The 23,512-nt window shown below is 37.0% G+C and overlaps 5 protein-coding genes across 5 annotated transcripts; 2 read left to right on the top strand and 3 right to left on the bottom strand.

Annotated features, from left to right (window-relative positions):
• The first annotated feature begins 81 nt into the window (after positions 1 to 81).
• On the top strand, positions 82 to 6,796 carry LOC113676407 (uncharacterized). Its single transcript, XM_027193062.2, has 7 exons — positions 82 to 346; positions 667 to 785; positions 1,267 to 1,336; positions 1,537 to 1,647; positions 2,089 to 2,277; positions 2,412 to 2,522; positions 2,906 to 6,796. The coding sequence occupies exons 1-7, from the start codon at positions 173 to 175 to the stop codon at positions 3,086 to 3,088; spliced, it is 957 nt and encodes a 318-aa protein (XP_027048863.2). The 5' UTR covers positions 82 to 172; the 3' UTR covers positions 3,089 to 6,796.
• LOC113676409 (dnaJ homolog subfamily B member 2) lies at positions 4,537 to 6,672 on the bottom strand. The gene has a single exon (XM_027193063.2). The coding sequence runs from the start codon at positions 6,670 to 6,672 to the stop codon at positions 5,929 to 5,931; it is 744 nt and encodes a 247-aa protein (XP_027048864.2). The 3' UTR covers positions 4,537 to 5,928.
• A 195-nt stretch (positions 6,797 to 6,991) lies between the features above and the next one.
• On the top strand, positions 6,992 to 15,305 carry LOC113676415 (BTB/POZ domain-containing protein 10). Its single transcript, XM_027193069.2, has 8 exons — positions 6,992 to 7,766; positions 9,050 to 9,146; positions 9,841 to 9,961; positions 11,241 to 11,338; positions 11,771 to 11,870; positions 12,349 to 12,459; positions 12,766 to 12,822; positions 13,841 to 15,305. The coding sequence occupies exons 1-8, from the start codon at positions 7,393 to 7,395 to the stop codon at positions 14,053 to 14,055; spliced, it is 1,173 nt and encodes a 390-aa protein (XP_027048870.1). The 5' UTR covers positions 6,992 to 7,392; the 3' UTR covers positions 14,056 to 15,305.
• A 1,818-nt stretch (positions 15,306 to 17,123) lies between these two features.
• On the bottom strand, positions 17,124 to 22,572 carry LOC149050066 (uncharacterized). The gene is made up of 5 exons (XM_089192100.1): positions 22,450 to 22,572; positions 20,565 to 20,928; positions 19,867 to 20,142; positions 18,384 to 18,510; positions 17,124 to 17,746 (listed from the first exon to the last, which is right to left on the bottom strand). The coding sequence occupies exons 1-5, from the start codon at positions 22,570 to 22,572 to the stop codon at positions 17,392 to 17,394; spliced, it is 1,245 nt and encodes a 414-aa protein (XP_089048226.1). The 3' UTR covers positions 17,124 to 17,391.
• Positions 22,539 to 23,472, bottom strand: LOC149050065 (uncharacterized). Its single transcript, XM_089196787.1, is given in 2 exon segments — positions 22,539 to 22,831; positions 22,834 to 23,472. Coding segments are annotated over 2 exon segments (672 nt in total). The 5' UTR covers positions 23,345 to 23,472; the 3' UTR covers positions 22,539 to 22,670.
• Between the last annotated feature and the right edge of the window lie 40 nt (positions 23,473 to 23,512).

The following is a 23,512-nucleotide window of genomic DNA, read 5'->3' as shown; positions in this document are numbered from 1 at the left end:
ATCTCTTTTCAGTATGTTTCCGGTCTCATTAATCTAACAGAATTCATAGCGTGACTTTTTCGACCACACCTCTCCCTCAATATTCCCAAACATAGCGTGACCCAAAGTCATCTCCAACAGCCTTCCAAACTTGGATATTCCCTTGAAAACTCTGTATTTCTTTCCAAGGAGAATGGAGACCGTTTCAGGGATACCTCTGGTCGACTTTTCTGCCATGAGCGTTGAACACGAAATGGTATCATCATATTCAGATGACCAAGTGCTAGAGATAGCGAGGCAGATCCACCAAGCTTTCAGCACTGTTGGATTTGTTTACCTAAAAAATCATGGAATCTCGCAAAACACCGTGAGGAAGCACTTCTAAAGAGTTCAATTTTTGCAGAAATGTGATTTTCCCGAAATATTTTACAGGAAATGATAATGACACAAATCTGGAGAAAAAATATTAAAAGACACATACGGTCCCGGTTCTGCTCTACCAATACAGATAATTTGTGAGAAAGCATATTGATGTTGATAAAGCCTCTTGCCTCCGCAGCCAAAGAATTACACCGATACTGAATAATGAAGACGTGTTTACCTGAATTATAGCTTAATCTTGGGCCCATTTTTGCACCACAAACTGCAGCTTTTCATGAAATCCTTGTATTTGTTTTCCTAATACAGGTCGATGGAACGTTCGCTGTCATGGACAAATTTTTTACACTTAGTAAAAACTTCAAAAACAAGTATGGAAAGAAGGGCGAGTTGGACTCAAATGGATGGGAAGCTTTGGGAAGAGAAATGTAAGTAAAAATGTTTTATATGACCTAGAGATCATCAAATTAGCACCTGTTATGCAGCTAGAGCCACTTCTCAATCCTTGAGAAGGGGCATGGGGTAGGGAAGGGACGCCGAGACTGAAATAAGAGGTATTGTTTATTTTGATGCACATTGAGCTAAAAATTTTGATGACCAGACAGAAGGCCAACTACGTTAACTATACAGAACATAAACAGCACTTAATTGATTAAATCACCAAAAGAAAAAACACACACATACACAATCCAAATTTGAGGGATCAGGAACAACCAACTACTAATAAATCCTATATAATCTAGATACACTTTGTGTCAATTTCTTAGGAATCTAATCTTCATATTGATTGCGAAATTATTGTGTTAATTAGATTAGTGATACAGCACTTATCAGTTATATATTTGATTATAATTTCAATTTGATACATTTTTATGCAACTCTAATCGATATCTGCCTGCTTCTTACCAGCACTGACCCAACAAAGCCAGGTGACCTAAAAGAATCTTTTGATATCAGTGCTTTTGACGACAAGAAATTTGTAAGTGCAACCCTTTGATAATTAATTTGTACAGATTAAACCAAACAATATCAATAAAATTATGTCTCCTGGAAATTCATTAAAACAATCATAGTTTCAGGTCATTACAATTTTTCACTTTTTCTATCATTTTAATAAAAAAATTTTATTTGAGATGTAAATCAAACAAAATTTATGTTCTTAATTTTTTCCTGTTACAGCATTGGCCAACAGAAGTTCCAGAGCTCCAATCAGCAGTTAAGAGCCTCTTTGATCTTCTTAGTCGTCTTGGAGATAGGGTGCTAAGTGCAATGGCTATTGGCCTTGGTTTGGTAAGCACTTGTACAGTCAAATGACTTTTGTATATTAGATTTAATTATCTGAAACATACTGGTATGCTTTTGATTTCACCAAAGAAAGTAATGAATTAAAAGGGTATAACTCTCTTCCATGCTGAGACAAATAACAAGGTATAACAGACACCCAGTCATGAGACTGAAGGATGATAACAAAATAACTTGTTCATGATCCCCAACTTTAAAGCTGTTTGCAAGGAAAGTTCATTGTGTACACTTGTACTGGTGTTAATTGTACTGAGTTCAAAGGAGGAAACGATCATTTCTTCTTCTGTAGAGTATGCTTAGTTCAAAACTATTTTGGGTTGTTCCACCAAAACAAAATTTAAATGAAAGAAAGATATAGCTTTAATCTTACTGCCCACTTGAATAATCATACTTCTCTAAAAAATTTCTGACCAAATTCCATGAAAATAGCCCGCAGATGTCTTTAAGAGTTATTACAAAGATGTTGGAACACGCAATGGAACAGCTCTTCTGCGCTTCAATTATTACCCTAGAATAACTGACATTGAATGCATAAAGCCTGGTCAAATACGATGTGGAGAGCACACTGACTATGGTGGAATAACTCTCCTATTCCAGGATGATGCAGGAGGACTGGAGGTTAAGTATTTATAAATGCCTCAGTTCATTTGAAATTTGGTATTTGAATGTGAGAGTACAACTTGTGGAACTTTCAATTTTTTTATTTTTAGAGTCACTTCTCACTGTTTTTGTATTTCAATACTAATCAATAGGTTGTCAACAGAGAGAAGAAGTTTGTCCCTGCAACTCCAATTCAGGGTACAATACTTGTAAACATTGCAGACTTGATGCAAAGATGGACTGCAGATAAATTTGTGTCAACGGTAATAGACTAGTGTATATAGTGAAGTTTTGTCCCACATGGGACCATTGTGCCCTAGTGGGAAAGAATGTTCAAGGTGCACTCGGAAGTTTTTGATAAAGGGTTTAAATCTAAAGCTTCTGAAAAGCGTACCTCCTAGTCATGAGACTCAACACTTCCTCTCTTTATTATCAGTATAGAATTCAGGTCATCACTTCATCTTGTATACAAAATGTAGTTCTTATAACCTACCATAGGTTAGAACTAATTTGATTCACAGGCATTGGTGAGGCTAACTATTATTTAGAGCAACATTGAAAAGTATCTGAACCTAAAGAGTTCACCCCTCCAAACTGGGCTAGTCTCCTGATTAAAATTGTCTACAATCCCCCCTCAATTTTACAGGTTCACAGAGTCATAATTCCAGAGGAGGAGCTCAAGCGAAGCACCCCTAGACGTTCTGTTGCATTCTTTTATGACCCTGACTGGAATGCTAAGATTACTTGCTTGGATGGTTCAAACAAATATCCACCAATCAAATGTAGCAAATACGTCTCACAAGTCATGACAGGCACTTTCAGCTTCTAATCATTTTAAGAGAACATTTTGTAATTGTAATTGACAAGTAAAGGTATAACTAGGAAACACATGTTTTTAAGTTGGCACTAAGTAGGAATTAAAAGACTCACCACCTTTCAAATTATATTTACAAACAGGCCAGTCAAAAAATATCGTAAATCAGTGAGAGTAGATTATTTTAGTTTCCAATGAACTCCTTCACACAACTATATAGAATCAACATTAATTAGGAGGAGAATATTAGGGGGGTTCTGAACACCACAATTCCACGAAAAAAATTGGCAAATACTTCAATATTGCAAAAAAAAACATCAAATACCACAATACTTTAAGAACAAGTTGAACCTCCATGTCATGCAAAAACCATTACTCTATATGCTACGTTTAGAGCAAATAACACAGAAAACTGTTATGTCTGGTAATTGTTAATTTCAGCCCATTTCTAAAACAGTTGGAAAATGGAAAAGGTACAGAAAACAGTTGATACTATTGTACACATTGCTGAAAAACCACATCCCGCAGTATAGAGGATACTGCAATTCAAGACTAAAAATTACAGAAATACCACAGGAAAATTTGTCTAATACTGCAATACTGCAAACCCCAGTGTCCCCTTCAGTTAGTGAATATTATAATACTCTTCTTGAAAGTCAAACCATCCACTGTGCATATTAGATAAAATTTGACTTAAAACATCTTGGTCCTTCAACTTTACTCAAATCCTAATTAGCTATGTGAACTTTCCTGTAATCATATTATAGCTAACAACAAATGTATTTATTAGAAGTTACCAATTCAAAATGTACTATATTTAAACTGAAACTTCTGAATAAAAGCAATAGTACATGTATAAATACCAACAATTGTATTCTGAGCAAAAAACCAATTCAAAACCAAAAACTACATAATACAACAGAGTGAGTATTTCCAACTCTATAACAGGTGGCATGGATGAACCAGAGCAGAGAAGACTGCGTTAAGGATGCAACAAAAGAATTTCATAGTTTTGCAATAAGGTAACAAGAGAGGAAATTTGATTGGTTAAATCCTGCAGGATTCCTACAGCCCCCTACTAGTTTTCCTGAAAATTACTACTGAGTGCATAATCCTCTATCATTACATTGTATTCCATCACCAATAAATCTAACCTTGAATATGATAGCATTCTAATGAACACTACTTAAGCAGCAGTGATAAAAAAGACCTCAAAAAATTCAGGCTTGTAAAGTATTTGAACCCACTGACCTCTGTGATAGCAGTGCAGTACTCTGCCAACTGAGCTAAAACACAGACTGAGAGATGGTCATTTTATTGGTTTCTAATAAACCTGTGGAGTGATTAATAAATGACAGTGAATATAGGAAAATCATATATGTGAACTGCTGATTGCAACATAAATATCAGAGCGATCTTTGCAGTAACCCTACAAATATGCATATATTATATAAAACACGTTATTGAAACAAACTTCTTTTAATGAGGAGGTATTGTTACTTATCAACAAACTCTTATAAATGACAGTGAATATATGAAAGTCATATATGTGAACTGCTGATTGCGACATGAATATCAGAGTGATCTTTGCAGTAACCCTACAAATATGCATATACATAAAACACGTTATTGAAAACAAACTTCTTTTAATGAAGAAGTATTGTTACTAATCCACAAACTCTTATTTCAAATGTCCAAGTTCATGATGCTCTCCATTTGAGACAAATAAGCTCCATAAGGTGTGCCCAAATTTTTTTCCATTTGAGACAGGAAAAAAAATGGGTAACTCCCCTGTCTTCCTTAATCCCAATGACAAAGTAATTCAAACTCTCACACAAAAGGAAGTAACACAAATCCTGTACACATAAGTCAAATAAGAGTTTAGTTTACCTTACTAAAATGATGCTTCTCTTTCTTCTTCTTGGATTACAAACAAAATATCAAACAGAGAATTGCATAATCCTGAGTTAATATACCAAGAAAATTACCAAACCAAATTAATAATATTAACCCTTCCACTCACAAGATCTCAAAATCAGTTTTGCTCACTGCCATTCATTTACTTCTTACAATATTTACCCTGACAATTCAGTGTTATATAAAACATCTTCTTATAGCTTTCATTATCCTCTTCACTTTTCTAGTTGACAATGCATTAATTTTGTAAGGAAACATTTCTTATTGTTTGGTGATAACAGGTTTAATCGCCTGAGTTTGTTATTCCAATACAATTCCACACTTCTCTGGAAGTCCTACTTTTGGTTCACTCTTTATATTCCAAAACTTTGGTAGATGTTGCAGGATGCTTCCTCTAATCTTGGAAAGGACATGGATACTCCGAAAAATAATTGCAAGAGAGTAAAAAATTCATATTGATTCCATAACTTGTATCAAAAATTTCAGTATCAGTAGGTGTTGAACAAATTAACTCTCCAGATCTTCTTCATTAGCTGGTGCTAATAATGTTTCTTGGAACAACTTGACTCTTTAATGTTTTATGACATAATTTGCATCTCTTTGCCACCACACTAATGATTTAGCCTTCTAAAGTTATCAGAGATAATTCTCTCAAGCAAAGCACATTTATTCATTCTACAGCATTACGGCATCCTTTTGTAACTTAGATCATCGCCACCTTAAAAATTATATTTAATTGAATAAACATCTGAATCATATTAAGTATGGAATAAAACTCCCGTGTCCACTGTAAACACAGTTTCAAACATAATGGTGGTTTTGCGGTTTCTTGTAAGCCATTGTCACTCCTGGGGTCTCTTGAATGGATTTTAGAGTGTCCAGGAGAAAAATTCTGTTTCTTGAATCGTCGACGTAATTTTAATGTTTCAACACCATTATTAAAGTCTACCGAAAACGTGCTCCATCGTAGCCATCATATTTCTCTCCATGTCCACAAACTGATCAAACACCGTGTCGAAGTCTTCAAAGCTCGTGAAAGCGAAAGGGTCGTATAAGTTTGGAACGCTGTTCCGTGTTTGCCTTTGAGATCCACGATCTTGTCTTCGACGCCTTTGCCTTCTATTACTTGAAGGGCTTTGGGGAAAAAGGTATTCGTTTCCGTATAAATTATCGGCAAATCTGTCGAAATCGGCAGATAAAGGATCATCGCTGGAAACATCCATTCCGAAGAAATCTGTATTCCTTCTTCTGTTTGACCTTCTTGAAGTGTTTCCTGTGTCAGAGTAGTCTTGAAAGCCACCAAAAGATTGGAAGACCATGTTGAAAATATCATGAAAAGAAGAAGAGCCGAAGAATTCCCTGAAGACTTCTTCCGGGCTGCGGAAGTTTTGCGAGGAATTGAACATGTCGAAGTCGAAGTCTGCGGCAAATTCACCCCCTCCGTTCGTTGGCCTGGCGGAAAGTCCTTCTTTGCCATATCTATCGTATATTTGGCGTTTATCCTTGTCAGAAAGAACTTCATATGCCTCAGAGACCAGCTTAAACTTCTCCTCGGCCTGTTCCTTGTTGTCGGGATTTTTGTCCGGATGCCATCGCAACGCCTGCTTTCGATAACCTTTCCTTATATCCTCTTCTGTTGCCGTTTTCGGGACTCCTAACACTTCATAGTAATCGTCGCACATTGTGGAAACCGAATAGGCGATAAGGATCCAACTCCCCAGGGCTTTTAAGAAACCAGTAGTTCAAAAATGGACTCATCAGCGCATATCGACTCAGAAGATATGCGCGTGAAGAACCTCGAGCAAAATGGGTAAACGTGAACAACTTAAACCGTGACGTCACAATTTTTCCCTGTTTCTTGAAATCGCCCCACAATAATTTCGTTTTCGCGATAAAATTGGAAAAGTGTAAGTTATTTTTTCGAAATTATTATCGTTTTTCTAGTTGAGAAAAGGTATCTTTACCCGGAACATGATCATTATTGACGAAACCATTAGAAGTCCATGTCTACATGTCCCCAGCATCAACAACCTATGGCTTAGGGTCATGGAAAACATTTTAATTCAAACCTTCTTAGTATCAGCCGTGTGTCCATAAAGAATGTAATCCAGATAATTTTCATAATATAAATTTGTTATTTTCCATCGATTTCCTCTCCCACCCCTCCCAAACAATTGCAGCATCTCAAGGTACATTATTTTGCATCTATGGGAAACGATTCATCTGGAAGGATCCCGTCTGCTTCCTGAAAACCGTCGAATGGAAATCGTGTCTGCAACCATATCTTCAGCTGATTTCAGTGGCATTTCTGGTCCATTAGAAGCTAATGAAACTTGTCAGACTTAGTTAGTGTTAGCGGTGACTCAACTGTGTATCTATGAACGTCCTTCGAGGACAAATCGATGGAAAACGGCAACAGAGAAGAACATGTTGATGGTCGCGGAGTCGAAGATGACTCCACTGACAGTGAGCTAGAAGAGTTAAACGCTTACGTACCTCTAGACATTCCTCCTCGAGATTTTTCAAGGCGTCTTGTAAGAAGCCACTCAGAACCGCAGAAGACCTCTACGAGAAACAGAATGGAACATTCGTTACGGAAAGGTGCCCACTCGCCTCCCATTATTCAGAAACAACGAAACAAAGTTGTCACTCAGATTTTACCAAGAAATGTTCAGGGTGGCGACGCCGCCGATAAAATTACGCTGGTAGTGGACGATACACGTTTTATCGTCGAAAGATCGCTATTTATTGCTCATCCAAACACCATGTTGGGAAGGTTGGTATACTTTCTTGTTGACATCCTTCCGTGTGTTTTCCATGTGTACAAGACGTGTGAGTTTCGAGATTCGTTGCCGGACTCAGCTTTGTAAATAAACTTTTCCCCCGGTTTTTTAGGCTATCGCGATTTTCGTTTCCTCTTCGAAATAAAGCGAACATAATGGTTCGAATATTCTTAAATGTTACTTTATTATAGTGTCGAGTATGTCTTTCTGGTGGTTCACGGTAGAGAGAGCTTATATTTTTAAATGAGCTGATCTAAAATTAGATCAATCGAGTTGACTTTAAATATAATAAACGCTCTTCTTTCAAACACTAATGTTAGTGTTTGGAATGACAAATTCACCGGAAGTCTAGAAACTTATCTTCAATATTTCTATATTTGTGGGCAAATTTGTCTTTAAATTTAGGGTAATATACTCAGCTGGAGATTGTGAAGATTTATCTTGTACATTCACTTAACAGACTAGTATACTTGTTATAAAACTGGATAAGGAGGTTCTTTATAACAAGGCCCTTTTTCACAATATATAGGAATTTTTATATGTCTATTCAACACCTTTGGGCATCTTAATCGGCCAGCTTTGAGCTTTCTTTGAAGTTTCCCTAAAACAGGAGTTATGTTAAAGAGTGTCTGGTTTCTTTGCGACCCAAGTTATGAGGTAAAGGGACTCTGAGATTGCAATTGCAATACCACATAATATTGGCACCCAAGTGAGATAAAATACAGTTCCTCTCAATACAGCCAATATAGCAGAACATTTTTTTCTCAAAAATACAATTGGATTAGTTTGTTTGCAGTACTAATCCAGCTATAACAAAGATATTAAATCTGTAAACAGTCAGCTTCTCTATGATTGGTAGTTCTAAATCATTGTTCATAGTGTCTTTTGCCTTAGATAACTGGAATTTTCTGCAATATAGTGGACAAAATATAGCCATGAAGTTCAAAATATTACATTACAATAGTTATTTCTGCTATTTTCTGTCAAAAATTAGTCAAAGATCACACTCCTCTCAAGCCTTGCCAATTTAATAAGAGAACACTGGGGAGTGGCATGTTTCATTTCTCTTAGGAGTGCCTTGATAAAATCTCTTGTATCTTAGGTTGTGGGAATTAGTCATAGACAATATATCTGGCATTCTTATGATAAAAATCTCATGCCTTTGGCTTTAAAAAAAAGTTGGTATTGCATCATGACATCGTACTAAAATACTTGAAAGTCATGGACATTCACATGGATTTATTTTTACTTAAATGAATACATCTGTACTTTGCAGAATGTTTGGTTCAACAATGGAATACACAACCCGAAATGAAAAAGGGGAATATGAAGTTGCAAGAGGCATTTCTGCAAATGTCTTCAAGTGTATTCTGGTAAGATCTAATTTTTGCAGCATATGAAATTCGTCTGCCCAGTTAACATATGTGCCATTTGTACTGTTAAATGTAAAGAGCAGATGATGATCTACATCAAGAAAGGGAATATGTATATTATGTCTACCAGCACCCTTTTATTTTGTCTGTGGCAAAGTTATAGTAACAAATAAAAGTTTCAAAAGATTTTATATGAAATAGCCAAAACTATTTTTGAAGTTTCAGCTTGTTCAGGTGGTCATGGTTCTCAATTTATTTTCAAAGAATGCACTCTCAATCTCAAATATGGCTAATAAAAATCTCCAATTTTTTTAGCTCCTATTCAGCTTTTTGGAGGCTTGTGTGACATATCAAGGTTTAATATTCACTTCACTTCACTTTTATTTTTCATTTTCTTACATATTTACGAGATAATCCTTTGACCCGCAGATAGCAAATGCTAATCAAGGTGGGTCATATTTGGAAAATCAAGAGAAAGAGGGAAAATATTTTTAAAGAAATTAATGGCTTGAATTTATACCAAAACTTATCTCACTTTTCCCTAAGACCATAATTATACACAACTAATAACAAGGAGCATGTTATTGAAAGCCTGGCAAACTGAATATGGTCGGATTGTAAGGTAAAGATCAGAGTTTAACATTACATGTATGTCTTTGATATATTTTGAAAAATGTATTATAATGTATTACAGGATTACTACAAGACAGGTCTGATCAACTGTCCACCAAGTGTACAAATCCCAGAACTTCGTGAAGCATGTGATTATCTGCTTATACCATTTAATGCTCAAGTGGTCAGATGTCAGAATTTAAGTAAGTTGTTCTCAAACTACTTTCAAATTGCAACAATCAATTTTTTTTGAGTGACCACCATCGAGAGCATAATTTTAAAAAAACTCACTCAAGGCACAGCATTATTCAAAAATTTTGTTCGAGGTCACCATCTTTGTACTTCAGATATTGGATTAAATAGGTCACAGTCATGATGGGTCTTTATCAATAATAAATAATATAATAAAGTTTGGGTATAATGCACGCTGTCATTTGTTGAAAGAGTATGCTCTATCCGAGTACAAAGCACAGAGTTGAGCTAAAGCTGTCATGCCATTTGTCAAATTGTACTACATCTGACCTATTCTGGACTCCACTCTCGCTTTTTTTCCTTAATTGAAAGTGAAATTTCTGAAGAAGTAGGGAGAAACACTTGACTATGTCTCTTGTTCCTCCCTACACTTCTTTCATGCTTAAGCTGCTTCCTATGTTATTGACAACAGAACAGAGCACATTCTTATTCACATTCTCTACTTGTTAATTATAATGATGATAATGATAAAATAAAAGTTTCTCTTGATGGCCCGTTATAAGGAGCAAGGGCCTTCTTCTTTGCAGCCTAGCACCTTTGAAATAGTCTACCCAGTGACATCACTGGCCTGGACTCTATATCTAGTGTCAAGCTTAATCTAAAAGCTCACCTTTTCAGCCAAGCTTTTAGTCTAATGATTTAGTGTCTTAAGTTTATCTTCATATTGGAATTAAATATTTATCAATTTTAACTTTATATTAATTTTAATTAGCTGGCATTATTATCATAAATGTTTATTATCTGTGACGCACATTTCATAATACACTTCTGTAATTTGCAATTAATGAATTCCTCTTTTTATTTGTGTAAGAGTCATTATTATTATTATTGTTATGCTGTATTATACATCATATTAGCCTACATGTTGATGTGAATATGAGTCTACATACACTTGACAAATGTCAGTTACTTCCAGTTACAGTGTATTCTCCTAGTACCTGTGGTATGAAATGACAAGGAGAACTACTAAAAAATTACCAAACAAGATACAAATACACCAAAATGATTCTTGAGTTTTCATAACAGTTTGCTCAAACTACTTTACATCCCATTCAGAAGAAAGGCACTGTGATGGTGTTTTACCTAAAAGTCACAACTCAGTGACCTCAGGCTCAAGCTGGAACCATTTTATCTAGAGTTAAGTGCTCCAGGCAGACACTTAAGCTGGTTTGTCACCCATATGCAATTATAACTGAAAGTTAAATACAGTTAAAATGATTTTTCTTGCAGGGGATCTTCTTCATGAACTGTCAAATGATGGTGCTAAAAACCAGTTTCAATATTTTGTGGAGGAGTACATTCTACCTGTTATGGTTTCTTCTGCAAAGGTAAAATAACTCACTAACTTAAATATTGGTTCTGATAGGATATCACCTAAAGCACTTTATATTAATTCAGTAGGAATGAAGAAACAATGCAAATAAAAGCTTAGAAGTAAGAGTCAGTTTTGCAAGTTTGGTTCTGGTAAACTCAGTGCTTTTGTGAATTATTTTACTTCAGTTGTAGCATTAACAAGGTACATGTATTGAGCATGTTTTGTCTCCTGAAAATGAAATAAATTAGTACTTTTGATTTTGGAATGAACTCATTGATCATCAATGACAGTCGTTTCATTAAAGTAGCTTACCCTGTAAAGTGATAATGCTCGAAAAGTTGGGCATGTAATGCAAGCTTAGGTGACTACTCTCCAGTTATACTTATCGTGCTCACAAGACTTTGTCTGACACATTTCTATTATAAATTTATAAATTTCTTTACAGAAAGGTGACCGTGAATGTCATATAGTGATCCTTACTGATGACGATGTGGTGGATTGGGATGAAGAGTATCCCCCCAGTATGGGAGAGGAATACACTCACAGTAAGAAATAACTAAATTAAAATTTCTTTGAACTCATGCTTGACTCCAGGTTGTCTATAGACTATGTATCTGTAACTTTTGTCTTTGTTTCTCTGGTATTAATTTTTTTTAATGAAAAACAAAATTAAATCGCACAATTCTGAGACTAGGATTCTCCATGACTGTATTTCAATGCACATGCTCATACTGCAGCAATCAGTGATGGTTAAATCAGGAACAGTGTTGAATCCGATTGAACAAACCAGTGAACCATTTTTAGACTAAAATGACCTTGAGGCTAAGTCATTGAGTGTCAACAGAAACATAGTGCACTCAAGGTCATGTATTCCATTCTTATTACAAGGTGTTACAGACTACTTAAAATGGAATTGAATGAACTAAGTTAGATTTTTGCAGAATTAGAAAAACCTGTCATAATGCAAGTAGTGTACTAGCTGCCATTGATTATTTACATATTGCCATTTTATTTGTGACTTAGTTGTGTATTCAACATCTCTGTACCGATTCTTCAAGTACTTTGAAAACCGTGATGTGGCCAAAGAAGTACTGAAGGAAAGAGGCCTCAAGAAAATCAGGCTTGGAATAGAAGGTTCTTGTTTATAAACTATTCATACACTTAGCGGCAAAAATGTTCATTACACCCTGCTAAATCATAGTCACTTTGTAGAAGGAACTGACTGGTATATAGATGGTTTCTCTTGGAAAAAAGGGAATCCAGCCATTTGGAGTCAATTTCTTTGAGAGTATTCATACACTTATTTTGGAACCACTGCACTTGCAATTCTGATGACATAAAAAAAATTCACTTGCATCTCATGAATATAAGTCATTATTTGACTTTTGAGGAACATATAATGAATATCTCACAATATCTTGCTGCCCTTTATTTCTGCAGGTTATCCCACTCACAAGGAGAAAATCAAACAGAGGCCAAACGGAGGGAGGCCTGAAGGTAAGATTGATTTGCTTTGTACAACAGGCAATGAGATTGATCACATTTGTTGTTGTTGATAATAATATTTTAATTCCAAGCATTTGCAAAATAGACTCTAAGCTTTAGCTATGTGTGTTGTGGTTTTTTGTTTGTTTTTTTTTTTTGACTCAAGACCCAAATCAGTCACAGCATATTTTGGACTAAAGGTTTCATTCTTAGTTGGTGATATGTGCTTCATCTTCATCTGTTCTGCAGCATTTTGCTTGATATGCAGTGAGGGTTTTATACTTTGTAGTCTCATAACTCCATTTGCTCTATTTTGCAATAAATTCCTTTTATTCCATATTTAAGGAACCACCCACACTCTAATAACCGGCTTCCCTCAAATAAGCGTCTGCCCTCTAGGCCTTAACGTCACCCTTCTTGAAAAAGTGCCCCTTCCTCCACCCTTACTTTCTTAAATAGAAGGGATACAAAGCAAACCTGCCTCTACTGCAACTTTAAATTGGTAACTTGTTAAGTTTCAACTACAGCCAAATTAGTGCAGGAGAATAGTGTCTGTTCTTATACTTGTAGCTCTCTTTCAGTTGTTCACATCTCCATGTGCTTGCAGAGTTCTTTAGTGTGCATTATTTGTTCTTTTGATTTTTTGGCCAATTGCCATGCTAATGTAGTAAGCATTATCAATGAAGTTCCCTCCATCCATTATGTGTCCCTCCTTTCAGTCAATTTTCTGGGCTATTATTCAAGGAAATACAATATATGAATTTGTTAATATCACTTGTCAAGTATAGTTATTATAAAGCGTTTATTGAGTGCTTTGTGTAATCCTTTATTGGGCTGACCAAAACTGGTGATAATACTACATTTATTTCCAGATACTCAGTCCTTCTCCTTCATTTTTTAAATTTTTAAAAAATTTTTCAATCCACTTGTGTCTTGTATTTGTGTAGTTTGTGTTGGCCAGAATATCTTAAACCTTCTTGCCTGAATACAACTAACTGTTCTTTACCATTGTGCTTCTTTCTCTTTTTAGTGATTTATAACTATGTTCAGCGACCATTTGTGCGTATGTCATGGGAGAAGGAAGAAAGCAAGAGTCGTCATGTTGACTTCCAGTGTGTTAAAACTAAGACTGGAACCCCAGGGCTGGTGGAGGCTGTAGATGAGCCTGCTGCCTTAGCAGCAGCTGGTGCCGGACCTCACCCCCCAGCTGCCATACTGGGTGCAGATCCTGAAGACATTGAGTAATATCCTGAGCATTATGTTATCTGGCATCAAGCATTGCTATACAGTAGCTGTTACACTGTTTATCAACAGCCAGCAGTTGAAATGTTGGCAAGCCAAGTTTTGCCTTGATTACAAAATATTGGCTGTTAACAAAGAATGGAGGGGTGACATGTAATGCTGCAAATTTTCAACGTATAGAAGTTGTGTGTAACCATGATATCAGTGTTCTCCAGAGATTTCTTAGTAAACAGACCTTATGGAAAAAAAAACACTAGGCACAAAAAATTGAAATTTGTTTCAGATCAAGATATGTATTTTACTGATTTGTCTAGTTGAAATAGCTGGTGCTTCTGAAACATGCAGTTGGGAAAAACACTAGTTAGCCACTTTTCTTTTGGAGAACACTTTGATATTGGTTAATTATATGCAGGAAAATTCCATCATTGCTCCAAATGAATAGAGGCATAGAAAATTTAAGTCTGTCGTACAAATGGCCTTTATGCTACAATTTTTGCTCTTATTGTGGTGTGAGAGGCAAATAAAAGACTTCATTTTTATAAAGCGAAACTATAAGATATCATAGTTATCCTGATAAATATTTGGAAATACGGACAACTGAAGGAATTCCTTTCAATTAAAAAAAATTCTTTATGAGAATTTTTATAATTGGTGATGTTGTAATTGTGGGACATTTCGAAATAGATGTGTTGTTGTAGTAATTCTTTTGGCTATGGGATTTTATTTTTAAGTGCTGCCGTCAATTTTCAGAAAAAATAAAATCACACGTAGAACACATGATTATTTCCCAGAAGTTAATATATTGAATTTATTGTCTTTACCCAAAGTACATCTGCAGTGTCCTGTCGGTAAGCCGAGAGTATGTTACCAAGTTTCAATTCAGTTTGAGCTATTTTAAGCAAAACAAATTATCAACAATAGCATTGAGCTGATATGAAAATTGTCTGTCTTAAAATGTTTAGTACAAGTAAAAGCTACATTTAAACGGGAGGGATTGCAGTCATTGTAAGAATCCAAGTGGTGAAGAATGAAATATTCATATGGAAAACTCCTGTAACCCTACTGTATGTTTATTTGTTAGATTATAACGCTTATTTTAGGACATTTTTTTATTAGAATTTGATACTGGACGATAAGATGATACTGTAAAAAGTGAAGTTTCGTTAATTTTTAAAGAAAGACCTTTGTTTTGCTTGTTAGTTTATAGAAAGCTCAATAATAATATTATAATAAAAGAAGGAATAACGTTTCAACAAGCCCAAAGGTGCGAGGGAGGATGAAGGAATCGGAGATGAAATGAGAAGAATAGAGGATGAGTGAACCTGCCCCTGAATGACCTGTTTTTGAGAATGTTCTCGGCTGAAATTGTTTCACCACATGCCCCTAATCGAATCAGCTTCAGTCTTCTATTTTGTCGTAGATGTGATCGTCACTCCCTGTACTGTTCAGAGTCTCGTAATCCTCGCTATGGTAAACAGAAACGTTTGCATGCGTGCTAACGGTAGAAGACTGGGTATGGCTTGATGTGATAGGCCTAATTTCTTCATAAATCGGGTCCAAGGATAATAAGTAATTATCCTCATCGAGGCTGTCTACAGCCTCGTCCAATGCCCCATGTGTCTCTGTACTTTCGATTTCTACGCTGTCTTTCTCTTTCTTGGAGCTAATGGCGGGAGGAAATTTCAAATTAACGAGGAAGTTCAGGGATGGCCATACTCTAAGATTTAAAAAGTAACGCGCTTACTGGGGAGGAAATAAATATTTTTTTCTGAGACTCACCCACAACGGTATAATTCTACGGTGATATGAGTTTCACGAACTCTCGTCTTCTACTAGGCAGCTTTTGTGTGTGAGGTTACCGGCCTCGAGGTCAAAGTTTTTAATTCTACAGATCTTAATTGCTCGGGGTGAAATGAATGCGGAGGGAACAGTTAAACCAAAGTAATACAACTAAACTAGCCCAATCGTGGAGCTGTCATGGTGATTTCAAGCCGGAAAATCCACAAATTTCTCCTATAAGGTGGACTTACCTATAAATCGAAATTTAAAACAGCTTTTCGTAAAAAGTAAAACTCCTATAAAAGCACTGAGGCTTGCTATTAAAATAAGAGGAGACAAACCTTGCAAAGTAGACTAGAATAATGAGCTAAGGACGGATTTCACGATTGCAGCATATCGTTTTTGTGATTTTCAATGACCTCATGTGCGATACAGCGAAATTATATACATGTGCACTCATGCAGACACAAATTTGTTACGATGGTCTTCCTTTCAATAGGATTGCCTTATTCAGAATGAACCACAACGGCCAATGAGAACAAAGACACATTTCACAAAGATCCGAAGAGAGCCAAGCTCAAAATAAAACAGGCAAACTGTCTAAAGGGATAGAAAACACCATGTGTAAAATGATGACTTATTTCAGAGAAGACGACGTGAGCGAAGTTAAAAAAAACTACCGAGCAACCCTGGTTGGCCAGTGGGAGAACTTCAAGTGCTAGTTACCTTATCTCCTCTTGTATGTTTGTGTTTGTATCTTTGTGTGTAATCGTTTTGCACCACTTGTTTATTATAACAACCGATAGACCTTAGAGTATTAGAACCGAGTTCTAGCCTGCAGAGCAGGCGTAATCTAGGCTAGCGAATGCTTATTTCATAACGAATATTATGGCCGCCATCTTTGATTTTAATGGCGGCGGAAGACTGGGGAGAGGAAAAATTTATACCAAGGGGGCGGTCGACGGTCAAAAATAAGGAGAGGGGTGGAGGTAGAGGAGTGAAGAGGCGTCTTTTCTCCCCTCCCCCGCCCCCTACCCCCACCGTCCACTCTGACTGCAAATCAAAAATAGCCGGTCGGACAAACGATCGCGAGCTTTTAGCGTTAGCTCGCACTAACAAGACGCCTGCACTGCAGGGTAACCGAGCTCAAGAGGAGCAAATATCTGTAGGCCACTTTAAATCGTTTCAAAATAAACAAAAAGAGTGAAAAAAAAGAGCAAAGGAAAAAGGTTTGATTACTTGCTGTTGTATAATGTAAAAGACTTTGTTTCAGGCCTAATGGCACTCAAATATTTTTGCAATTGTGGCATATCTTTTTAATAACGTTTTGCAACAAAACTTAAACAAAAGAGTGCAAAAATCATAGCTTGCTTCTTAAAGTTCCGAGCTAGTCACTGTATTAAACAAGCTTATCCGCACTCTCGTCACTGAACGTTTCTCTTTCTCCTGAAAGCAGCGGTAAGGCTCTTGAAACGAGATTTAGAATTTTATGGGTAGGTCGGACAAGTTTATCTTTAGTTATTACAGAGTCTTCGTTCACGGACATGAATTCTTCACCGCCTATGTGCGGGTCGTCCGCGTACTTTGAGTGTGGTTGGTCAACGGCAGAATAGATGACTTTTTTCGAGAGGTGTAAATGGGTTCGTTCAACACGACATGTTGGAAATTTACAACGGGAGATTCTTCATCATCATGGCTTTCGTATTTCTTGAAGTGATCATGGATGGATAAAAGAAAGTCCTTGAATTCTTCACCGCCTATGTGCGTGTGGTCGTCCGCGTACTCTGGGTATGGTTGGTCAACGGCAGAATAGATGACTTTTTCTCGTGAGGTGTAAATGGGTTCGTTCAACACGACATGTTGGAAACTTACACCGGGAGATTCTTCATCATTATGGCTTTCGTCTTCCTTGAAGCTATTACGGGATGGATTAAAGATAGTCCTTTACCTGACTTGCCCCCAATCTTTCCTATCTCCCAAACTACACTTCCCCGCCGCGCGCGTGATGAAAATGGCTGGGAATGAGCCTACGTCGACCCTTACCATGTAATTGAAATATAAAAGCCAAAAAGCAAAAAAAAAAAAAAAAAAAAAAAAAATATATATATATGGCCGTCTACAATTCAGATAATGTCATAATTAAGAGTAGAATTCTTGTTAACCAAACATTGTTGAAATAATGCATAGAAACCTCATAGGATAAGCGTTTTTAGAAGGGGTCGATAATTCGAAGCCTGGGATCGAGTTTCTCGTTAGCTCCTCATGATGTTTTTCTTAGTTGTGATTGGTCGTTGTGATTACTCTGGCTATGATTTTACAATAGGTGATAGAAAAGGGCTTAGTTGTATAGGAGGAGCATATCTGGTCGTTACATATTGAAAAATGATGAAAAAAAAAAGGAAAAAAAATTGGAAAAAGATTTGTTATATCAAAATTAATTTAACTAAAAAACTGTAACAGAACCTAAAAAATCACTAACGAAAGCAATCGATACACGCAAAATGCTGTTTAGTTTGTAATAGCTGACACTTCAGCCTAAATACTTAATTAACCTTTTTTTCCTCCTTGGTCGTCTTCGGAGCCACAATATAATCACAACAACGATAAGAGCCAATCCTCCAAGGACTGCGTGCACCACGATCCAACGCTCAGTAGTATCGCTGCTAACGTCACTGTCTTCTATTTGATAGAGCAAGACGGATATTCACAACTCTTTCTAATGATCTGTACACTGTTATGGTTAAAAAAAACTATTCAATGTAAAGATTAAAGGAATTGGTGTTATAAGTTTGTTCTGTTGTCTCGCGACAAGGTCACTTGATGTAGAACGCAACGTTTCGACTGCTTACTGCAAGTCTGCTTCAGGCGATGGGGTCGACTGGTTGTGGCAATTTTTCTTATGTAAATTGATTCTTTCACTTTCCTTGTGTACCAATGGTTTTCTCGGTCAATAAGCTTTGTTTCGCTCCACAGCGGCTTGTGTTCGGTTCCGTTAGCATGTTCTGAAACCGCGGAATTATGATTGCGTGTCGTGAGACAACAGAACAAACTTATAATATCATCCAACTACCACGATGAACAACAACCTATTTCAAAACATTAAAGGAATTACCAGCAGATCGTGGTGTAAAATATATGAAGTCTAACTGATCATAATTGTGGTATATGTATTTTTAAAAGGGGTAAGTTTCTAGAAAAGATGTGGTGCTTTGTCCGTAGGGGGTCTTACAAGATACCGTAGTTTTGAATATAGAAGCGTTCCTCGCAGTTATGAACACTACTGAACTAGTAGTGAAAATAAGGCCTGAAAAAGCAGTGCACGTATACGATTTTCATATATTTACAGTCATAATGTAGTTTTATCAACTGAATTGATAATGTAATTTGACCACCGTAAAGAGTTTCTATAGCTGACGTTTCAAGGATTGGCCATTCGTCACAACGAATACTGTTGATTTGTTTGCTTTTGGGACGGTATGAGTTTTCTATATTTTCTTCATCATCATAATTGTCTTTCTCAACTTCATCATCATTAGTTCTGATTTCATACCACCCCCTCCTCCTCCCCCCGTATTCATCTGTCAATGCTCTGCCTCTTGATGAGCTTCCACTCAAGAACTGCTGTTTCACTATATTACAGTTCAGAAATTAACAAATTGTCACTCATCTGAAGAAAATACCTATGTGCAGCTATATGGTGTTGTCAGATCGTTCAAATTAGTGATTGGAGAAATTCCAGTTTTACTACCCGAGCTTAGGGATTCACAACTACACCACTAGGTTCGCGAATTAGATTTTTACTGCACATTATTTCGCGGAAGCTCAAGATTACTATCCTGTTTGCATAATTCCGCGAAACTAAGTGTGTTTTTGACAGTGGTCTCTTTGACATGTATTTGAGGAAAATACTAATAAATGTAACTACGTTTTGTCTTGAAATAACACGATGTTTTGCTCCTTAAAGGGCGACTCTGCAAAAATAATGTTCAAATTATACTTGATTAAACAATCAAAAACCGAAGAAAAACTACAAACCTTTTATCTGTACTTCAATTGCTTTACGTATCTCGCAATTGCCCTGTTTCAGTAACACATCATAAATTCCCGCCATCTCTGGGCTTGCTGCAACAATTTCCAACTCGGTTTTATCAGAATTTAAATAGATGTGGTGACTATCCTCTTCACCTCGAACAAAATATCCTTGATGAGTCCAAGTCAAAGAGCCTGAAGTTGATTTCTCAACGTTTAACAGGGCGTTATCACCTTGCTTTATTTCAACGGGACTTTTGACCAGAGTGTTTAAAAAGAGATCTGCAAAATTGATTTGTAACGATGTTATTAAATTATTTCCAAAATGTCTGCCCCTTTCAGTTACGACAATAAAAAACACATCCTCAGTGATAGTCTCTTTTGGAAAAAATGCAAATGTTTGAATTATTTGCAAATGTAATGTCAAGCAGTGGTGGATTTACTTCGTGGTAAAGAGTACAGAACATTTCTTATGAAATGAAAACACATAAAAGTTCATTACTGATAATTATAACAGTTCACAATATGATTATATACCATCAGTACTCGATACGTGTAGGTGTGGGAGGAAGTTTGGAAATGTAATAATGCAGAGAAAGAAATAAAGTTGATAATTTTTACCAAGTCACATACAACTCATATATAGTTTAATAGATAGTACACTTACGGAGGAGAAAAATCTCAAAAAATAATTATTTTCTTACCGTGAACCACCAATTCAAAAGTGGCGTTATCGGTGAAGACGTTTTTATCGTCATCAACAAAAGAGGCATACGCATCGTAAGATCCAACATGACAGGGTAGAGCACGGCGAACGGTTAGAGATGTCTCGTTCCACGTTTTTACTAGAGAAAAGTGCGAACCCTCTGTCACTACTTGGCCGTTGTGATTCCAAGATATAGTATGGCTAAGGTTGTTTAAGTTTTGGTCGGTGTGAATCTTCGCATTGAAAGTAACACTATCACCAGCACAGATGGTAACTTTGTGACTACCAACCGGGTCAAGCTCCCATTGGACACCTATGGCGATTAGAAATTCGCTTTCAGAGCATACAGGGGTGAGGTGATGCTATGAATAAGGTGGAGGGGGAAAAGCAGGGAGGATATTGTCGCATTTATCTTGATCTCTGCCCTACAGCTAAAGCAAGGATTTGGTTGTCAATGTATCGTTGAAATTGTGGTGAAGGTGGAGCGAGGTAGTCCACAATGGATCAAGTATGGGCTCCTGTGCCGACTCTCTGCTACGACAATTAGCACTTAGTATCCGAGACAGTTTAAATTGAATCACTTGCAATCGTGGGGTGTCTCGCGATTCAAATCAGAGATTTACTCTCGTTCATAATGAAATGGTAGGATCTAACTGTTATCTGAGTCGTGGAAAGTCGCAACACGGAAAAACAAAATGATGGTCGAGTCTTTCTCTGTTTTGTTCAAAGTCAGGCAGGCTATATTATCCCATAACCAAGTACACAAAGTTTAACAACTCTTACCTTTACATATAACAAGTAAGGCGAGAAGTGAAAATGTCTTGAAAAGTACCCCCATCATCATCAAATCGTTGATTGAAACTGCTCTTCTTTAAACCCTTCTCTAATTCCTTTGCGAAAAATTGATTGTGACGTAACCAGAAGTGTATTCAGTGCGCGCGCAGCTTATTACTTGAACGGTAATGCTTTAATGAGTGACAAAACAGCAGTCTAGAAAACAAACCAAATGCATTATCTTGCCAAAACTTAACTAACAGGGCTGGTCTTCCTATCATTCTTCCAAGCTGGAGTTATACCATTTCCCGCTAACCTTCCAAAACAATTCAAGAACTAATTTAATTAAACTAAGAGGGTGCCAAACCGCTGATTGGAGCTTTTAGAAAAGAATGAATAGACTACTCACTCTCAGTGCAAGCAAGATTAGGAGATTCTCAAGTGTTGTAGAAAGAAGACTTCTGCGTCAATGACGCACATGAGAATAAATACTGAAATAAATTTCGGAACAAACCGAAGACGTCATAAAATTATTTCACAACCTAGGGAGCCTTATTGCATAAAACAATTGCTGGGTTTTCAAAACAGTCAAAATTGTGTTAGCCATGTTGCATGAAAGGGTTAATATCAAAGGTTCTTATTCTTTCATTGATTTTGATCCGTTCGCGAACTAAGAGAAGTTTACGTGATAATCGGTCTTATCAATAGCAAGCGACACCATTAAGCGATCACCCTGTATTCAGCGGTCGATTTTAAAGTTCCAAACTTTTCCCCCGTTAATTACTGTAATTTTCAATCTTATTAAGCGGTCGTGGTCACACTTGAATGAGTCCCGACGGCCATTTTGTATTGTTATCCATATGTGTTGTACGAGAATTTGCAGCGGGATCGCTCAAATAAAATTAAAAATAATCTAAATCAAATCCGTGTTTTTTTTTTTAGCGAGCTTGTGTTCATTAATTGGTCAAACACGGTATAACAAAGTTTTAAATAAACTTTTTAATCGTTTGTCTCATGATACGCTTGGTCACTTGAGTTGTAGATCGCGACGTTTCGATTGTTTACTGCTAGTCTTCATCGGGTGATGGGGCCGAATGCCCACGCTTTACCATTTGTATCACGGCGATCTGTTTGTTCCCGTGAGTTCTGGTTTTCTGGGGGATCTGACTCAAAGTTGTTCCCTCGGTGGTCGTAGCGGCCTCCCTTTGTGATTCTTGATCTTTAGTATCCATGCTTCAGGAATTTCGATTCCGTTATCTCTGTTGATGTTATTAGGGTGAATTCTTATGTAGATAGCTTCCTTGAATCTTCTGTTGTACAAGTGTGAGTTTCAATCAATAAACTTATCTTCGTTCAAAAGCGGGCGGTGGCCGGTCTTTTTGGCGTGCTCAGAAGCGGCGGAGGTCTGGGTAATGGCTAAACGTATATCCCTCTCGTGTTCTTTCATCCTCTCTTGCTTAGGTCTTCCCGTTTCACCGATGTAGATTTTCAGCTTTCACAGGGAATTCTTTAAACCACGCTATCCTCTTTAGCTGCCTTGAAAGTGTCCTTTGGTCGTACCAAATGCGATCTAAGTGTAGTGTTGGACTTGAATACTGCGTGGAGGCCTTGCTGTTGTACGCAACGGTGAAGAGGCTCTGATACACTTTTCACATTGGGCAAAAGTGCTGTGGAGTTGAACTGTGTCACAGGCTCTCTGCTTAGGGAGGAGTTTCTTGTTTTCGTAGCCTTCTGCACAAAGGAGGAGGGATAACCGTTGGAAACAAGAACCGATGAGTAATGTTTCTTTTCCTCGGAGATGACTGATGGTTTTGCCACGTGACGCTTTGCCCGGTCAGACAAATACTTAACAATACCGCGCTTTAGTGATTGAGGGTGGTGTGAATCATACGCTAAGTACTGATCAGTGTGAATTGGTTTTTTGTAGACACTGGTGATCAAGCGTCTGTCTGGTTCCCTCGTAACTGACGTGTCGAGAAAAGCGAAATAAATGGTGCCGTCCATAGTGAAATATCCATCACACTCAAAGACATATCTAGGCGGTCAGGTTACACTCACTGAATTGAAAATTCTTTCGCATCACCCCTAATGGCAGAGATAACCAAAATATGGTTTCCGAAGCATACCTCTCCTTTAAGGGCTAAGCCCCATGTTTCAGGAATTTCATTCCCG

The sequence above is a fragment of the Pocillopora damicornis genome, chromosome 2, assembly GCF_964200805.1.
Source record: "Pocillopora damicornis chromosome 2, jaPocDami1.2, whole genome shotgun sequence".
NCBI classification, from domain to species: domain Eukaryota; kingdom Metazoa; phylum Cnidaria; class Anthozoa; order Scleractinia; family Pocilloporidae; genus Pocillopora; species Pocillopora damicornis.
This window is presented reverse-complemented; position numbering and strand designations above follow the sequence as displayed.

Bases quoted from the DNA above. Each gene is read 5' to 3' on its own strand.
- LOC113676407 (XM_027193062.2), top strand. From the start codon at position 173: ATGGAGACCGTTTCAGGGATACCTCTGGTCGACTTTTCTGCCATGAGC. The intron at 1,337-1,536 runs GTAAGTGCAACC...TTCCTGTTACAG, and splicing joins CTTTTGACGACAAGAAATTT to CATTGGCCAACAGAAGTTCC. The intron at 1,648-2,088 runs GTAAGCACTTGT...CCATGAAAATAG, and splicing joins TGGCTATTGGCCTTGGTTTG to CCCGCAGATGTCTTTAAGAG.
- LOC113676409 (XM_027193063.2), bottom strand. From the start codon at position 6,672: ATGTGCGACGATTACTATGAAGTGTTAGGAGTCCCGAAAACGGCAACA.
- LOC113676415 (XM_027193069.2), top strand. From the start codon at position 7,393: ATGGAAAACGGCAACAGAGAAGAACATGTTGATGGTCGCGGAGTCGAA. The intron at 9,147-9,840 runs GTAAGATCTAAT...AATGTATTACAG, and splicing joins ATGTCTTCAAGTGTATTCTG to GATTACTACAAGACAGGTCT. The intron at 12,460-12,765 runs GTTCTTGTTTAT...TTATTTCTGCAG, and splicing joins AATCAGGCTTGGAATAGAAG to GTTATCCCACTCACAAGGAG.
- LOC149050066 (XM_089192100.1), bottom strand. From the start codon at position 22,572: ATGGATACTAAAGATCAAGAATCACAAAGGGAGGCCGCTACGACCACC. The intron at 20,929-22,449 runs GTAAAGCGTGGG...CCTTATTCATAG, and splicing joins AGATCGCCGTGATACAAATG to CATCACCTCACCCCTGTATG. The intron at 18,511-19,866 runs GTTTGTAGTTTT...TCTATCAAATAG, and splicing joins AATTGAAGTACAGATAAAAG to AAGACAGTGACGTTAGCAGC.